Source organism: Nelumbo lutea, chromosome 2 (genome assembly GCF_056320005.1).
Source record: "Nelumbo lutea isolate HS-2025 chromosome 2, American lotus-T2T, whole genome shotgun sequence".
Classification (NCBI taxonomy): domain Eukaryota; kingdom Viridiplantae; phylum Streptophyta; class Magnoliopsida; order Proteales; family Nelumbonaceae; genus Nelumbo; species Nelumbo lutea.
Window position 1 is genome coordinate 20012663 of NC_142685.1, and position 19663 is coordinate 20032325.

At 40.5% G+C, this 19663-nt stretch overlaps 1 protein-coding gene across 1 annotated transcript in view; it reads left to right on the plus strand.

Moving 5' to 3' along the window:
* The window catches only part of LOC148869017 (T-complex protein 1 subunit gamma-like), a 36561-nt gene extending 17241 nt beyond the window's left edge, over positions 1–19320 (plus strand). The window contains 12 exon segments of the mRNA XM_088971650.1: positions 9518–9585; positions 9779–9848; positions 10505–10573; positions 10668–10739; positions 11115–11188; positions 11327–11495; positions 11498–11603; positions 17071–17434; positions 17723–17846; positions 18270–18376; positions 18536–18610; positions 18709–19320. Of these exon segments, the coding sequence (XP_088827776.1) occupies positions 9518–9585; positions 9779–9848; positions 10505–10573; positions 10668–10739; positions 11115–11188; positions 11327–11495; positions 11498–11603; positions 17071–17434; positions 17723–17846; positions 18270–18376; positions 18536–18610; positions 18709–18900 (1490 nt within the window). The 3' untranslated portion in view covers positions 18901–19320.
* Positions 19321–19663: the final 343 nt, after the last annotated feature.

Genomic DNA, 19663 nt, shown 5'->3' on the forward strand with positions numbered 1-19663 from the left:
GCTGAGGTGAGGATGGTTGGGGTGAAACATGATTCGATCCCAAGAACAATAGAGGTTCTTGTGGGTGGAATATGGTATAAAGTCTGGCTGGTCGGAGCTGGAGGCAGAGCTTTGGGGGCGAAGCACCACGGTTGAAGATGATGCTGACGTGGAAGGCTGGGTTACTAGAGGCTTACAGGGGGAGAGAGAGTTTGAATCTAGAGGTCGGCCTAAAGTGGAAGCTGAAAAGTCGATGGGGGAAGCCCAAAAGCCACACAAGCTAATTAAAGAAAAAAATTTAAATAATTTTGAACTAGGCATAACCTCAAAAGGCAACACATCTTTTGCTGACGTGGTTAAAAAAAGAAGTGGAATGCGAGTTGGAGCATCTGAACCGGTCGGAGGTTTGACCGGTTCAAACTTTGGGTGGAACCCCAATCCACGTGCATGTTTAAGTGCGCACGTGATTGGGGGTTTGCAGTAGGAGACTATAGACGATAGTAACCGTCTATTTTCTTCCTCCTCGAAGAAGGCTTGCAGAGAAGTTGCTACCTCTTCCAAAAGGACTGTGCGGAACTCGAGCTCCTTATAGTGGGTTTCTCGCACAGCTTTGAACGATCCTAGGGTGGGAAGATCTTCACCAGACCAATCAAATCCCAAATACACCAGAGAGTGTAACATGGAGGAGGGTGTTGATGAAGGCTGGGTAGACTGTGATTTTGAAGATGTAGACGCGGAGAAGATCTAGAAAGCCAGTCTAGCATAGGCAGTGCTGAGTTTGGTAAGGTCGCAGAGGAAGAGATTGCCGCAACTCTTAACTTGGAAACTCTGTTTCAAGAAGTGCAACTTGTGGAACCTTAATGCTGTGCCAGGAAAGAGCGGAACACTCAAAACAGCGTGGAACATCTCTCTAAAGCTGTCGGTGGAAAGCCTGACTCATTCTCAGAAGCCACTTCTCCAAGTCTTTTTGTTGTACAGGAAATTGGTAATGAAGTATCTGGGACTTCCCGAAGCAAGACGAGGGTACAAAAGGTAGGAACAAACAGGCGGGTGAGAGAAGTGATCTTTGTTTAACAGAGGAGGTAGAAAGGCATTCTTACCAAAACCGAACCAAGGAGTTAGAAGAACCCCACTTTCAACCTCAGAGTTCGACAGGCTTTGCCCCCAATTCCAGCAATCCCATTCTTCCCTAAATCAACCCGGGTAACTGTGTCTTTTGGGTTTGTAATACTAATGGCTCTTTGTCCTATGTGCCAAATACAGATCACAGTTCATAGGCTGCTACCCTTGAAGGTAGAGATGGGGCAAGAGATAGTAGTGGAGACAGGGAGGGTCAGAAGGGAGAGATAGGAAATGAGGAAGAAGCAAAAGGAAATAAAAGAATTCTGGAAATACTTGAGTGCCTGTTAAAGGAAGTAGGTGTGAGTGATAAACAAAAGGAAGGGCCAAAGGGAATTAGAATAGGAGTTAAGGAGAATGGAGACAAAGGTGGGGAAACAGAACAAGGAGGGAGGAATAGAGAGTCAAAAGAAAGAGAGTTGACTAGTGAGGATTTTGTGGCAGCTTTTATACAGAAGTTAGGATCTAAAGTGAAAAATCTAAATGACCTAAAAATGTTTCTACAAAAAAGGGAGAAGAAACTAAGGCTAAAAGGAAAAAATTAAGTGAAGTTGAAAGATTAATGAAGGATGTGGAAGGAGAGAGTAGTCTTGGTGTTAATAAGGACAGGAGGAAAGGGAATAAGTGAGGGTAAGAGGAATAAGGGGTCAAGAGTTCAACTAAATGAAGATCATAAGTTGGAATGTTAGAGGGCTAGGAAGTGCTTGGAAGAGAGCAGTAATAAAAGAGGCCATTAAGAAAATAGACCCGAATCTAGTACTATTGCAGGAGACAAAAAGAGCAAATTTTGACGTTAAGTGGGTAAGAAGTGTATGGAGAGGTACGGGGATTAATTGGGCGGTTCTGCCTTCATGGGGGTCTATAGGGGGTATTGTGACAATGTGGAAGAAAGAAGTATTGGAGGGTAAGGAAGAACTGATAGGCCAATTTTCAGTTTCCCTGAAGTTTAGACAGGTGGAGGATGGGTTTGAATGGGCGTTAACCAATGTATATGGATCGAATGACTAAGAGAGGAGGCAGTTATGGGAGGAATTGGTTAATATAAGGGGTTTTTGGGAAGGACCTTGGTGTTTAGGACGTGACTTCAATGTAATCAGATTCATGGAAGAAACAAATAGTCCTAGGCAAAGGTCAACCATGAGCATGAGAAAATTTAATCAATTTGTGGATGCCTATGAACTTAAGGAAATCCCATTGTCACATAGTTGTTTTACCTGGTCCAATCTCCAAGTGAACCCGATTTGTTCCAAGTTGGATAGGTTCTTGTTTTCAAATGACATGGGGGAGTTCGAATTCTAGAACACTCCCAAGGGTGACATCCGACCATTGGCCTATAGTAATTTGTAAGGAGGAGGTGAGAAATGCAGGCCCCACCCCTTTTAGATTTGAAAACATGTGGCTTGGACACCCGGGTTTCATTAAGAAGGTCAAAGATTGGTGGTTTGAGAGTAATCCAACAGTGAAATGGAGTGGAATGAGGTTTCATAAAAAACTCCAACATCTGAAAAGTAGAATCAAGGAGTGGAATCTATTAGAGTTTGGGAGACTGGAGGAAAGGAAACAACTGGTGACTGGTCAAATTGAGGCCTTGGATTGTAAAGAAGGGGAGGGGTTGTTTTATAGAAGAGGATAAAGAGCAAAGATGGAATCTGCGTAAACAATTAGAGGACTGCCTTTTGTAGGAGGAAATAAGTTGGAGACAAAAGTCAAGGTGTAAGTGGTTGAAAGAGGGGGATAGAAATACCAAGTTTTTTCATGCTATGGCAAATTTAAGAAGGAAAAGGAATTATATCTCAAGCTTGGAGATTGAAGGGGCAATAATTTCCAATCAAAGTGAAATTGCAGGGGTCTTTACAAATCATTTTAGGTCTATTTTTAGAAGACCCCTAAACAATAGGGTATGACTTGAAGGATTGGAATGGCCTACACTGAAATTGGAGGAAAGGTAATGGCTAGAAAGGAAATTTGAACTGAAAGAGATAAAGGAAGTAGTGCTCTCTATGGACAGATCAAAGGAACCAGGCCCTAACGGTTTTACGATACTTTTTATCAGGACTATTGGGAGATATTAAAAGAGGACCTAAGGCTAGTGTTTGATGAATTTTATTCTAGAGGAGTGATAAACCCGAGGCTAAATTCCACATTCATTGCCTTGGTTCCGAAGAAAAGGAATGCAAATCACCCGAGGGACTATAGGCCGATCAGCTTGGTAAATAGCCTATATAAGATCATCACTAAGGTGTTGTCCATTAGAATTAGAAAAGCGCTTCCAACAATTATAGCAGACAACCAAGGAGCTTTTGTGAAAGGGAGGAAGGTAACAGATCAAATACTTATAGCAAATGAGAGTTCGGAGGAGTTCAAGAGATCCAAGAAAAAGGGGGTGGTATGCAAATTGGATTTGGAAAAGGCTTATGACATGGTGGATTGGTCTTTCCTGTTAGAGGTGTTGGTCAATTTTGGGTTCAGAGACAGGTGGTGTAAATGGGTGATGGGATGTACAAGGAAATGCCATTATTCTATTTTGATAAATGGGATAGTGGTAGATTTCTTTCTAGCTTTGAGAGGAATAAGACAAGGAGATCCTCTTTCCCCATTCTTATTCACGATGGTTGCAGAGGTTTTAGGGAGATTAATTTCTAGAGCAGACTCCAGGGACTTAATAAGAGGATGGAGAGTTGGAAGGAAAAGTGTGCCACTTACACATTTGCAATTTGCATATGACACAATACTCTTTTGTGAAGGAGGGGACCTTAATAGGATAAGAAACCTGAAACTCACCATACAACTCTTTGAGTAAATGTCAAACCTTAAGGTGAATTTTGAGAAGAGCTGTCTAGTGGGGATAAATATGGGGGAGGGGGAGACATTGGAGTGTGCAGACATCTTGGAGTGTGCAGTTTCTAATTGGCCTCTAAATTACCTTGGTTTGCCTTCGGGAGACAACCCTCAGAAAGATGAGTTTTGGATTTTTGTTGTGGAGAGGTTTGAAAAGAGACTTGCAACTTGGAAGAAGAACTGCTTGTCTCTTGGTGGGAGAACCACTTTAATTAGGTCTACATTAGCTAACCTTCTTGTCTACTTTTTATCAGTCTTCAAGATTCCAACTAAGGTGGCAAGCATGTTAGAAAAACCAATGAGAGATTTTCTTTGGTACCCGGGGGAGGAGAAGAAGGACCATAGGGTTAGGTGGGAGATGGTTTGTAGGAGCAAGAGGGAGGGAGGTTTGGGTATTGGGAATATAAGGAGTAGGAATTTGACACAACTAGGGAAATGGCTGTGGAGATTTTCTTTGGAGAAGGATAAGCTGTGGGTGAAGATAGTGGGTAGCATTCTTGGGGTAGCAGACAATGGATGGGATTCTGGGATTTTGGCAAGGACTACAAGAGCAGCACCTTGGAAAGCTATTCAAGCTATTTTGCCTTTGTTCTATCCATGGATCAGGTATGACTTGCACTCAGGTAATCCCATCAATTTTTGGGAACATAACTGGATTGGGGATTCTCCTTTAAAAGACCAATTTTCGAGTCTTTTCACTCTTTCCACTCTTAAAAATGAACCAGTCTCCTCCTTCCTTGTTCCTTCTAACTCAACTCCTGGGTTCAGCAGGAACTTGGGTCTTAGAAGGGAAATCAGGGACACAGAGTTTGATTGTATCTTATCCTTGCTATCCATTCTTGAAGGGGTTTTTTTAGAGCCAACAAAGACAGACAATAGAATTTGGTCTCACTCCCTCCGGTTCTTTCACATGTGCTTCTTTCTTTAAAGCTCTAACACAACCTCCTTCTTTGGGTCTGTCATTCCCTGTTAAAGAGGTGTGGTGTCTTCCTATACCCCCTAAGGTTGGGAGTTTCTGTTGGGAAGCCTTTCTGGAAAGAGTTAATACATGTGATCTACTTCAAAGAAAAAGACCCAACAGTTGTTTGTGTTCTCACTGGCGTATTCTCTGTAAAGCTGATGAGTCTGAATACCATTTACTGATTTCCTGTCAGTTTACTAAAAGCATTTGGGAGTGGTGTACCTCTTTGTATGGGTACAGATGGACCCCCCCCCCCCCCTTTTGAATGTGCAAAGCTTATTCAGGTTCATGGCGAGTGGGCCAACAAAAAGGGCCAAGGTTATGTGGAGATGTATGAGGGCTGCAGTATGCTGGTCTGTTTGGGAGGAGAGGAACTCACAGATTTTCTCAGAAAAGGAGAAAACCTTGGAAGTAATTCTGGAGGTAATCCATATTAGGGTGATACATTGGCTGAAAACTTTGCCATTGCTTGCAGATTTCTCAGTAGATGATATGGTAAAAAACTGGAAGGAAATTGCAGAATTAGCTTCAGCTAAGAAGGCATCACTTTCATGCTGGAGTCCTCCACCTAACGGCTTTATTAAACTGAATTTTGATGGCAACAGTATGAGTAATCCAGGCCCATCTGGAATAGGGGGAGCAATAAGAGATGAACACGGGAATCTGTTAGCTATGTTTTCAGGACCATTTGGGGAAGGAGACTCCTTGAGGGCTGAGATTCTTGCAGCCCTTGAAGGGGTACGAAGAGCTAAGGAGCTGCAAATTAGTAAGCTGATTATTGAAGGAGACTCTGAAGTGGTGGTGAACTGGTTAAAAGAGGATAACTCAAGGATATGGAAGTACAGCAACGAAAAAAGAAAATTTAAGTGGCTGACTAAGGATGTTGAAATTCAATACAAATGGGTTAAGAGAAGTGCAAACTCACTGGAAGATGGTTTAGCTTGGCAAGGGGTTAATAAGAACTCTTTGTTTTGGGCTTTATTGTAATTGTATTTGCTGCTCAGACTGTTTATAGGGAGCTAAGATTGTTTAGCCCCCTTGCTTTGTAGTTCTTCTTATTTTAATTAATACTTTTCACAGTTATTGATAAAAAAAAATAGAAATCAGAACCATACAAAGGCCTCCCAGAAGGGAGCAAAGACTGAGAACTGCCACTCAGTTTACATTACAATTCAAATATACTAACAGAACTTAACTGAGACTCCAAGAGCCTAGGCTGTATGCCTTTTACACCTGCAGTCCAGGATACAAGCTTTCCCACTGCACCAGACACAAGACAGTCCGCCTCCTTTTTCTTATTCTGAAAGATTCTTCTGTTTCTCTCAGCCCATATGGAACTGATAACAGCTGCAGGGATAGCCCACCACACACTTCTAGCCAGCTTAGAAAGGCCTAACAAAACCCAACTCCTTAGCAGATCTGAAACCTGATTTGGCATGACCCAGGAAATACCTTCCGATGAGAGAAAATGTTTCCAAATTCCAGCCGCAAAGGGACAATGGAGAAGAGATGAGTGTTGTCCTCCTCTGCTTGCCCACACAACTCACACATCATGTTTTGAATCAGAATTCCTCTTTTTGTCAAATTCTGTTTAGTTAGATTTTTGTCCAATACCACCACCACCCACAGCAGTGCATTCACTTTGAGAGGAGGAATCTGAGTCCAGATTCTATTAGCAGGAAAGTTATCCAGACCTTCACTAGCTAGTCTTTTGGCTAAAGATCTTACAGTGAATAATCCAACTTAAGGGACAAACCACTTTGAACCAGAGGGTAGATTTCCATAATTTTCTTCCAAAGAGAACAACCCAAGGAAGGAAGGATCAAGGTTGTTGTCCAATCCCCTCCATCTGTTTTATACTTGTCACCATAACATCTGATGGTCATTTTCTTTATTCATCTGGATTGTTTTCCTGTGCCTCCTTTCGAGCCTTAGTCCCTACAGTCATACTCCCTAGAGAATTTCCACTTAAAGACATTTAGTTGGGCCCCACCCCCAAAAGATTCAAGCTTTCTGTTGGGAGTTTACCATCAAAAGGCAAACACACTTGATGCCCTGCAAAAGAGATGGCTGAATTGGTGTTTATTACTCAATGTTTGCTCCCTTTGACTGGACTCCACCAAGGGATGTTCAAAACCTTTTTGATAAGAGCTTTTTCAATCAAAGTAGAAAAAGAGGCAAGATAATGTGGAGGTGTATAAGGGCAGCCACTCTATGAATGATTTCGGAAGAAAGGAACTCTAGAATTTTCAAAATGGAAAACAAAGCAAAAAGAAAAATCTACAAGAAAACATTTTGATCAAGGTGTCAAATTGTCTAAAAACTTCCACACTATTTGCTGATTTTATAGTTAAATGATATCACTAAGGGGGTGGGGGCTAATAGCCGACTCCTCATCTATAGTTCAATCACCTCTCTATGACTGGACCCCACCTCCTGTAAACTGGGTAAAACTACACTTTCATGGCTATAGCCTTAGCAACCCAGAGCCATCAGGAGTTGTTTTTTTTTTTTTGAAGAATCAAGAAGAAAGAAGATTTATTAAAAGAAAAGGTTACATCCTATCACGTTGGTTGTCTAGATGACAGACCGACAACTTCAAGTACATCAATTACATGACCAAACATTAAACTGAGAATTCAGCTACATTACAAGGCTGTAACTCGAACGACTCCTAGAACTTTTCCTTTAAATCAACTTTGGAGACTTGATTAAAATCTGGGAGCCCAAGGACCCACTCTGATATCAGATTGGACACTGAAGCTACCATGTATTCTATATTGTTGGCTCTATTCTCGAATACCCTTCCATTTCTCTCCCTCCAAATAGACCAACATACTGCAAAAGGGATGCATCTCCAAACAATACTTGCTTTCTTACTTCCTCTGAACTTTGATCACAGAGCAAAAATTTCTGCTGGAACAGAAGGCTGGAAGCCGCACATCCCAAATAAAAAGGAAAAGAACTTCCATATGAAGCTTGCTACGCTGCATGAGAAGAACAAGTGGAACACAGTTTCTTCCTCTTCCGTGCATAGATAGCACCTACTTGCCATATGAAATCCCCTAGATTTCAGATGATCAGTAGTGAGAATGCTGTCATGTGCCACCAACCATGCAAAGGCCTCTACCCTTGGGGGAATTGGACTCCCCCAAACTCCTTTTAACTGGACTGATCCCCCCACTTCTTTGTTTAATGCTTTGTAGAATGACAACTGTGAATCTGCCCTCCTTACATTCCTTCCACCAGAGACTATCTTCTGTGCCTCTAAAAATGTTAGTTCCTTCTAACTTTTCCAACACTAGTGCACATTCTTCCATTTCTTGGGGTGTTTAGAAACTATTAAGGTGCTATACTGCTATCATGGCCATCTACTCGGGACCTATGGGCTATGGGAACTTACTGAAAGCAGAACTGTTGGCATTACTTTATTGATTGGGATACAGCGGGTTACTCAACATCACAAACCTCCAAGTGGAAGGTGTTTCAAGGACTAATAGTGGATGCAAAATAAAAGACCTGGCTCATGGTGGTTTAGACAAAGGATGAGGGTCACCAGGCAGCCTTCAAGAGTTTTGAACACAAGATTTATTTTGATTCAAAGATTGGCAAATGGCTTGGCTGGCCCTCTTGCTAGACAAGGGGTACATAGGGTGATAGGGAGCAAGTGTTTTTGGGAACAATGTGGGCTTACGTTTTCTAGCTACCACTGGTAACTGGTTTAAACATTAGTCGTACATAGCAATTATTTTCATATTTAACAAAGTTTCTTGTTACCCATAAAAAAGGGGTCCCACCTGGGTTTTGAGTGAGGTGTAGGCTTCAAAGTGCTCCTTTCCTTTGTGCTTTAAAACACTTCTCATATGCAGTTTTTGTTTTGTTTTTTATTATTATATACACATATTACCTTGTTAAAAAAGCCTGCTTGGATAAATCCTAAAATACCTAAAATTTTCAAATAATAAAAAATTAGAAAAATCCCAGAGATTTGTTGATTGTCCAAAGATAAGCCATGACTTAACTTATGTCCAAATCATGTGATATTGGGGCTGATAAATTTTTAGTTACATCAAATTCAAGCCAAAGGGTGATTTTTTTTTTCCGTTTCGTTAGCCAAACAGTGAACTTTGACAGTTGATATTTTGAATTTTAGCTCTCTGCCTTTTCTCCTCAATTGAAAGAAACTTGTCCTCAAATTAACTACTTGAGGATGAAAATTGGGACAACTCTCTGTGAATAATTAATTTTGATTAGAAGGGACCTTAAAGATATAATTATAATAAGGAAAATTGGCTCAAGCTTTGAATTAATTATGGTAGGTATAATGTACATAGTCCAGGAAAGATCTTCAAACTAATATTGATGTAAACTCACTATCCTGTTTGAAAATCTCTTTTTCACATCAAGAGCAAATGGTTGTAAATCAACATGATCTTTTAGTTGAATTTCTAGATTTCAGCACAAATCTCATTTGAAAATCTCTTTTCAAGAAATCCATAGAAAAAGGAGTTCTCTTTTCAACCACTTTTTCAAGTGAACCTTGAACAACTGATTCTTTAAATGAACCTCTTTCTAATGGAGTTTCAAAACTAATGAGGTGTTCTTTATGTTTTTCACCAGGCATTGTGGTCACAAATGATGGAAATGCTATACTACTTGAGTTGGACCTTTCTCACCCAGCTGCCAAGGTATCTGTCCTTTTTTTTTGCCTTGCTTTGTTCTATTTTGCAGCATATGACTTTGTTCATAATACTATACCCATTCCTTTTGCAATATGTCATGATTTCCTTGTCTTTTATGTTATAATCATCAAAGTCTTCCCAGCATTTCATGATTTCCAAACTCACTTTTGGTGCAACATGTGCCTATCTGAAATGGCAGTCCATGATTGAACTAAGCCACACACAAGATGAAGAAGTTGGGGATGGGACTCCATCTGTAATAATTCTTGGTATGTTTTTACCTATATTTCAGTACTGTTTTTAATGTATGGGTTGCAATTGAAAGTCAAATATTGACATTTTAGAAATTAATCGAAGTTATTTTTCAGTTTCTCCCTTCCAGTAAGGTGTTCTTTGGAAGATAATTTATTTCCTTACACATGTGTAGGAGTGGCAGTATTTGGCCCAATTTGCAAAGACCCGACTTTTGCTGGGATTCATTTGACATAACCTGGTCTATATCAAGCATTTTGTACATTGACTCGAGTACATAGTTTCTGGACACTTCTACTAAATAACACAACTATGCTGCTTGTTTTTTCTGGGTCTGGTTAACATACCTTAATTCAATCAATAGGTACTGTTTTCATTATGCTTTTTGCACCCATCAGGCATGTAATATGTACATGGCACACCCTGTTTGGGTAGGGCAGCTTATACTCTTTTCCCTTAGCTAGGAAAACACTTGATTATGCTTTTAAATAGAGTAACTAGGTAAAGTTTTGGTCAGTAGTTCATCTTAATTTGGAAGTTTGACTCGTTATAATGGTGGTATTTGCTTTTCTGGAAATAGTTATGCAATTATCATTTCCCCTTGATTTTTAAAATAGAAAAGAAATTATTGTGAATCACATGGCTCATCCCTTTTAATGTAATTTGGGGAAAGCTGGCGAGATGCTTCATGTTGCTGAAGCTTTTATTGAGAAGAATTATCACCCTTCAGTTATTTGTCGAGGTAAGTTCCAAAGTCAAAGAAGATAGATTTTCTTATTTTATTGGATATTTATATTATCCTTACAACTTCCCCCCCCCCCCCCCCCTTGTTGCAGCTTACAACCAAGCTCTTGAGGATGCTATTGCTGTGCTTGACAAGATTGCTATGTCAGTTGATGTGAATGACCGTAAGTTGCAGCGGCACTTTTTACAACTAATTATTTATGTCCTTAATTTTGTTGCAATATGTGATTCACAGTTTCTCCCCTGTTATTGGTATGCGATATCATCCATCATAAATTCTCTATAGATCATTACCCAAATTTAGTCTCAGCTATCTGAGGTTATTGGTGGGTTGGACTGGATATGGACTTTGCCTTTGGCATTTTATTTCTATCCAATATAAAAAAAGGCCATTACCCAATGTTGGTTCCGGCTATCTCGGGTTTTGGGAAGAGTGGATCCAAAATCCTGTGCATTAAATCCTTGATGCCCTTAGTTTGTTTTTATTGAGCTCCACTATAGTACATGTATTCCAACTTTTCTCCTTTAACATTTGGCAGGGCCTGCAATGCTGGGTCTTGTTAAGAGTTGCATTGCCACAAAGTTTACCAGTCAGTTTGGAGATCTAATTGCTGTGAGTAACTTGTCTATCAATTTTCTTTTATAAAATCATATATCATTATCACTGTTGTAGAATTATTTCAGTCTACTTTGGTCCAACCACACTTTATTTTCTCCCTCAAATGGGTGAGCTTAGTTACCTGGTTTTCAGGATCTAGCAATTGATGCTACTATGACAGTGGGTGTGGATGTCGGCCCTGGGTTGCGCAAGGTAGATATTAAAAAATATATAAAGGTTGAGAAGGTTCCTGGTTGCCAGTTAGAAGATTCTAGGGTTCTCAAAGGGGTTATGATTAACAAAGATGTTGTTGCACCTGGAAAAAGAGAAGAAAGATATTGAATCCACGCATTATTCTTCTAGATTGTTTTCTTGAATACAAGAAGGGAGAGAATCAAACAAATGCAGAGTTGGTCAAGGAAGAAGATTGGTAAGCCTTGCTCTATAGCAGTTTTTAATACTGAATTCCTTGCCATCATTTGGTATGCCATTTTTTTCTTCCCTGGAAGAGGTAAGCTAATTGCATTATAAGTGCAACACAAAAAGTACTAGTGTCATCATGGTTCATAGTATCAATACATCTGATACACACGAATATGTGTATCTAGTGTTTCAGGTTACCAAAACAAACAATGCAGAGCCCCTGTTTTAGTGTAAAAAATAAACAAATAAATGGAGCACCTGCATGCTGTTCCTTGCTAATCCTTCATTGGGATGTAAGCTCCCTGTATGAACCCTAATAAGTGTATCTTCATACTATAAGCAATCTAATAATAAAATAGTATAAACTAGTATAAAGATGTCTGCCCAGCCACTTTGGTCACCTATGCAACTGCTCAGGCAGTTGTTTAAATAGTTAGGTGAGTGCCCTGTATAAAACCTTTGTGTTGATGCTTTGAGGCAGCCATGAAAACCACTTACTTGCCTAAGCGTAACTATGGACCTTATTCCTACTAGGTGAGGCACGTGCTTTGCTTGCATTGTTTCTGCTTCAACTTAAAAACTGTTAAGGCGGCACGCCGGCACCCCATTATATGTGCAAACTGGAGGTATACATCTTATTACTCATTTTACCTAGATACAGTAGGGGCATAGCTGGACAACAGGACAAGGTGTTGAATATGAAATTTAAAATAAAAATTAAAGTATCTGAAACGATATAGCACCCTTTTACAGATATCCAGGTATCATAGTTTATTAAATGGGAAAACATGGGGATTTTCCCATTACACTAAGCCTGTGTTCTCACACTTGTGAACCCAAGATTTTCCCATTTCACCAAGCAGCCTCCTAAAAGAATTTGTGTTATTAAGAAGTGAATTGTGGGAAGAAGTACAACCATGGGAATAACTGGAATGAGGCCTAAATCTTGCGCTACCACAGCCCCAATTCCTTAAGATTTCATCCGTGGAGAAAGGTAGGAATAGCTGCATAGTTTTTAGCCATGAATCTAGCCTATGGATTACACATTCAGAAATTTCCTCCCTTCCTTATCCTAGAATATTCTAGCATTCCTTTCCTCTCATAGTGTCTGTACCATTGCTGCCCTTGCACATCTCTACATAATTGTTCCCTTTGAATGGCTGTTATTGCTCAAATACTCTCTCTCTCTCTCTCATGTGTGTGTGTGTATGTACTTGTTCCTATGAATGGTTGCAATTGTGGAGGTAGTGACAAAACTTGAGTGAGCTCTTTCTGAACAAGACCCATCCCTTCCCAAGCTTTACATGTGTTAAGGTGGGATTTTGGGGTTGCAGGCTGGGGTTAAATTGAAACTTGGCATGGGGGGCTGGGGGCCTAACTCTCAGGGTTAGGCCTAGATTAGTCCTATGCTGAACCAAACCTTTTTCTTTTTGAAGAATAAAAAGAAATTCATTAATCAAAAAAAAAATTACAGACCAAGAGGTGACAAGATGGCACCTCACAATCAAAACAGATTTAGAGATACAAGCTGAAAACTGACAACCAAAATTCAATAACATTCCAAAAATTCTCCCCCAGATCTGATTTACTGATACGAGCAAAATCTGGGTTCCCCACCGTAGCCACAAGAATTTCAGCATTTCTAGATTTATCTTCAAAAACTCTTCTGTTTCATTCCCTAGGATCCAGCAAACAGCAAATGGTATGCAGCTCCAAATTATTTTTGCTTTTCTGAACACCCCTGGATCCCAAAAAGTGACCTAACCTTCTGACATCTTCTCAGCATTCAACTCCATCCATTCCCCACTTTTCTCTCCCAAATCTCCTCCTTCAAAGCAACATTAAAAGATTCCAGCTTAGCTTCCTGTAACAGAACTAACATTGGCTTCTGACTCCTAATTAGATTTCTCACTATTCTTCTCCTATTTCTCTCTCTGAGCCCTCTTACATTCCAGCTCAGCACCCTCCTCCTCCCCCCTCCCCCCTCCTCCTGGACTCTTTCACATATCCTTACCCAACACTTCCTCCTCACCCCCTTCTTTGTCCCACTTTCTATCCTTCCCTTTCCTCTCTTCTGTTTTTTCCTCCCTCCTTTCTTTTTTCAAACTGCTCGATGGCTTTTCTTGCAAAATCTTCCCCTTCCCAGAAGAACAGACCCAGGGACTTGCCCACTGCCACTTCTCTCTCTATTAGCCTGCTAATTGGCACTTCTCCATTCTCAGTTGTTATGAACCTTCCCTGATCCTCACCGCTCCTTTCCTCCCCTTCCCCCCTCCCCCTTCTCCTTTCCTCTGAATTCACCTCATGGATTATTGCTTCATCCCTCAGGTTTCGTGCCAATTCCAATCACTCTTTTCTTCCTAATATAAACTTTTTCTGCCTTCCCTCCCTTGTTATTGTCAGCTGAAGACTTCCTCTTCCTTCCGCCGCCCTTCCCCCTCCAATTGAGTCTCCTGCACCTCCTTCAAAGTCAGCTTGTTGAGAGTTTTTCGTACATATCTCATCATCTGTCTGATCAGAAACCAAATTCCTTCTCACGCTCAGGTTCCTTTTCTTCACTAATCAGCCCATCTTCATCGTTGTCCATCTGCAGCCCTTCTGGTGTAGACAGATCCCCTGCCACCAATTAAGAAAGGTGGACATGCATTGGTGATGAACTTGCCTCCCCAATCTGACCCTCTGTAATATCAATCTGCATAATATCCTCTGGGCCTGGGGTTTTCACTTGCTCTGCCCCTTCTTGAAAACCTTTCTCACTTGGATCCTTTACTATGTCTGCTGTGTCATGGCTTTGTCTAAGTCTAAACCCGTTGAATTTCCAAGGATTTCTTTCCTCCGAATCTGGCAATTACCCAGACCTAGTTATCCTCTTGATGTTTTGAAGACCCTCCCTTCCATTTTTTTTTTCGAAATGCCCTTCTTTACTGGTCTTTTACCAATAAAGCCCTTGTTCCTCCTAATTTTCAGCCAATTTGAACAAAGCTCCACTCTGGCCCTGTTCAAACTGCCGCTACCTAGTTGGCCCCACTCCTTTTAAACCGGGACACAAATTTTAAATGGCAGATGCGGATCTACTAGAGTCCAGACTCCATTGGTCTCCATTGAGTCCATCTCTGCTCTCATGGCCTCCACCCACTTCTGGGAATCTATGTCCAACATAGCTTCCGTGTAAGTCACGGGATCCTCCTCACTAGTCAAGGTTTCCACCAGGTAACTATCCTGGTCATAACCATAACGGACTGGTGGCCTGGATACCCGAGTGGATCTTCTAGGTTGGTCACTACCTGGAACTTGTGGGACATCTCCCACTGCTCCTGAGCTCTCCTCATCAAGAACAACTTCCTGACGATGGGTGTCCAGGATATAGTCAATTTCCAAGAATTGCGCGTTACGACTGCAGAACACTTTCTGCTCACTTGGGTCATAGAATAGGTAACCTACAGAGCCTCTTGGTTAGCCTACAAATAGGCAACGGATGGTCTTGGATTCCAACTTGTCTGCACTCGTTCTTTTAACGTGTGCTGGACAACCCCAAATCTTCAAGTGTCTGACACTTGGTTTCTTTCCGGTCCAAAGTTCATATGGAGTATTCGGAACCGATTTGGTTGGAACCCGATTCAGCACATAAATCGCAGTCTCTAATGCGTAACCCCAAAAGGATGTGGGTAACTCTGAGTGTATGAGAAGCGACCAGACCATATCCAATAAGGTCCTATTCCTCCTCTCCGAAACACCGTTAAGTTGTGGTGTAGCAGGAGGAGCTAATTGTGATACTATCCCATTGTCCTTTAAGTAGTCCCTGAATTCGTCAGAGAGATGCTCGCCACCTCGATCTGATCGAAGGGCCTTAATTTCTCTCCCTAACTGTTTCTCGACCTCTTGTCTAAACTCTTTGAACTTTTCAAAGGATTCAGACTTGTGTCTCATTAGGTACACGTAACCGTATCGTGAAAAATCATCTGTGAAGGTGATGAAATACACGTGTTGATTTTGTGTCCTAACACTCAGGGGACCACATACATCAGTATGTATTAGGTCAAGTGTGCCCGTACATCTTTCAGGCTTACCGTTAAATGGCCGTTTCGTCATCTTGCCTTGTAGGCAAGGCTCACAGGTGGGAAGATCTTCTACAGTTAGAAAATCCAAAGGACCATCCTTTACCAACCTTGTGATTCGGTCAACACCGATGTGGCCAAGTCGATAATGCCACAGACACGTGGGATTAACTGTATCACGAGCTCTCTTCTTAGGGATTTCAGCCGACGTAGTTTCGGTTATGTTAGTTTCTAGAGAAGGATGTAGAACATAGAGACCGTTCTCCAGTTCCCCGTATGCGATGAATCTGTTGTTCCTTTTAACAGTAATCGTATTACTAAAGAAGACAATATAACCATCTGCACACAGTTTTGAGCCAGAAATCAAATTTCTCCTTAAATTTTGTACATAAAGACAGTCTTTCAGTACGATTATTCCTTCTCTAAAAATTAATTCCACGGTTCCTATGGCCGCGACTGCAACAGTTGCAGTAGTCCCCAAGAAGAGTGTGACTTCTCCTTCACTCAGCCTTCTGCTTACCTTGAACCCCTACAGTGACTTACAAGCATGAGTCGAAGCCCCGGAGTCAATACACCAGGAAGCAGAAGCTACCAACAAATTGGTTTCTATAACACAAGTTTCGAAGTTACCTTTCTTGGATTCCAAGTAGGCAGGACAATTCCTTTTCCAGTGGCCGGTCTTCTTGCAGAAGTGACAGGCATCCGATGCTTTGTCTTTCTTCTGCTTCTTGCTCTTAGTGGCTTTCTTCTAAGGCTTCTTTGCCTTCCTTTTTCTCTTGCCTGTCTTGCCAGCTTCAACAAGCATGGCTGTGCTCATCCTTTCTAATCAGTTCCTCAGCTCTTTGCAACATATTGCTGAGCTCTTGTAAGCTGACATTCAGCTTGTTCATGTTATAGTTCATGATGAACGGATTAAAGGAAGGAGGCAAAGAGTTAAGGATAGCATCTATCTGGGTAGCATTGTTGGGTAATCGGTTGAAGTTTTGTGTGGTGTTAAGTTGGGTTTTAGTTTCTTTGTCTGGGCTTTCATTGTTTGTGAGTTGTCTTTCTTTCTTTTGGCTGTGGTGTTGTGAGTTGGAATGAGGGCTTGAGTTGGAGAGCTTTAGGCAAAGGCTTGTTTTTCCTTTTTCTCTTGGGTGACTTCTTCGTGTAGCCTCTTTTTTTTCTTTTAATATAATTTTGTAATTCAAATTACTTGGGCTCAACACCCTATTTTAGGGGTTGACAGTTGTATCTTAATTTTGTGTTAATGAAGGTACTGTTTCCAATATATATATATATATATATGAATTCAAATCTAAGCAAAAAAACTTGGTACATCCAATCTGAATTTGCTTCATTGACAGTCCACATTCCATGTTTCTGATAATACCATGAGAAGCTGCAATTTACTTGATTTTCTGACAAGTGATTTCACAGGGGAGTTTTGCTCAAAATGGAGGAAGAGTACATTGAAAACCTCTGTGCACAAATTCTGCAATTCAAGCCTGACTTAGTAATTACAGAAAAGGGACTTAGTGATCTAGCCTGCCATTTCTTGAGAAAAGCGGGAGTCAGCGCTATCAGAAGGTTGAGAAAAACTGATAATAATAGGATTGCTAAGGCATGTGGAGCAGTTGTTGTCAACAGACCAGATGAACTCCAGGAATCTGATGTTGGAACCGGAGCTGGACTTTTTGAAGTTAGGAAGATTGGAAATGAGTCTTTTGCCCCTAAAGCTTGTACAGTTCTTTTAAGAGGTGCCAGCAAGGACCTGCTGAATGAAGTTGAAAGGAATCTACAAGTACCATTTTAGTTGCTTTGCAGAATTTTATTTATGGAGAAATGCCAATAAAAGTGAATTTATGCAACTGTTTGTTTTCTTTGCCCTACAAAGTAGGAGCCATGAAAAGACATGTCAACCTTATCTTGCAGTGTCTTTTCATGTGTTTCATCATCTCCATAGGGCAAAGAATTCAGTAATTGCATAAACTTGTTTGCTAGCAATTATCTTTCATGTTCCACAATTTTATTAGAACTGACCTTATTTTTGTTCCAAAATGTTATGCCGAATGGCAATGTACTTCTACAGGACGCCATGTCTGTAGCACGAAACATTATTAAAAATCCAAAACTTGTTCCTGGTGGGGGTGCTTCAGAGTTAACTGTATCTGCTACTTTGAAGCAGAAGAGCTCTTCTGTTGAAGGCATTGAAAAGATAAACTATGGTATTTATAAATGTAACTATTTGATGGAAAATCTGAGTTTTTTTGCTAGATTTATTTATAATATTTGCATACTAGCTAGCTTGTAAAGTTTGGGGAGATTTGTACTTGGGATCAGATCCCATCATCAATTCCTCTTAACACTGACTAGTAACCCTCTGGCCCCAACATAAATACATAATCTGTGCATGGAGTACTGTTAGTTGTATGTCTGAAATTGCCATGAATCGGGCAAATGCCTGGCTTTGGTAAATCATGTGCGAGAGCTATGAAAAGCTTGTCCTAGTCATACAAGTATGCTTAAGGGAGTTGAAACATCTACTTTGGAAGAATTGCAAATTAACTTTCTTATTTCTTTATTATGGGTGTTTATTCTGGTTCCAAGCTTATGCCTGTGTTTTTGAATAATCAAACAGTGGCCTTATGAAGCTGCAGCAATAGCCTTTGAAGCAATTCCACGAACTCTGGCCCAGAATTGTAGGGTGAATGTGATACGGACAATGACTGCCCTGCAAGGCAAGGTAAAGTAAAAGCTGCAACTAGATCTTTCGGAGTGGGGTGGTACAATGTAAAGCTGCACTTTGGCCTTTTATTCACTCGTTAATGAAGTTAAATTTCTTAGCTTTAAGGATATGGTAAAATAAATGATTTTCTGGAAAGTGGTGGATTTGTTTCTGCAGCATGCAAATGGTGAGAACCCATGGATTGGTATTGATGGGAACACTGGTGCTATAATATATATGAAAGAGAAAAAGGTGTGAAGTCATATTCCTGTTCTTTAATCAATTCCCATTTTTTCTCCATGTGGTATTGAGCCTTGTTAACTTCTCAATGTACTTGGGTACAATTTTAGATATGGGATGCATATAATGTGAAGGCACAAACATTCAAGACAGCAATCGAGGCTGCTTGTATGCTTCTGAGGATTGATGACATAGTGAGTGGAATCAAGAAGAAGCAAGCTCCTGGAGCTGGGCAAGCTCCATCGAAGCCTAAAATAGAGGAAGAGGGAGATGCAGACAATGAGCAGATACTTCCAGAGTAAAATCTCTCTGAGTTGTTATTCCATGTCTATTTGACAGTTTGGAGTGTTTCTCGTTTGTTCCTATTGATCACTGTGGGAGATATCAAAGCTCGGTTGCAGGTGAGTTTCTGCAGCAGTTTACATTGCATGCTTTTGCATTTTAATTTTATGGAGGGAACTTTGCATTTTTGAATTGTGTTTTCTTGTATTTTTCTTCATAGATAGAGAGTGAATCGGTTTTGGGTTGTTATCAAATAAGCTGAGGAAGGAAACTGAATTGAGGTATAAAATTTTGATGATAGAGAATTTTCAAGTCCAGCAGTCACCATGTTCCATATTTTGATAATGTGCTTGTATTTTTTTTTTTTTGGACATGTATTGTTCACTCTTACTGTGTTTCTGATACAACGGATAAGTTTTAGGGTCTAGACTTTACTAGTATCAGGAGATTCAGAACATGCGGTTCATGGTCTAGCTGCAGAATTGCTACAAGTTCACGACTTACCAGTAATCTCACTCACTGACTCACTGCTGCGTTCCCTTGTTTCTTTTTGTACTTCTGGACATGAATGAAAAACTCAGAAATTCAATTATAAGAAATCTATTGAGAGTTTCTGATATGCTTGGGAAGCGCTAGGATTGGATGGAATGTTTTGAGATGGATTGGATGGATGCGCTAGGACATGATCCAATTATAATTTATAATTTGTATGCAAATTACACATTCACCCATTAAAAAATATATCTATCTGTGAGTGTATCAAGCCCATTAGGCTGAAACAAG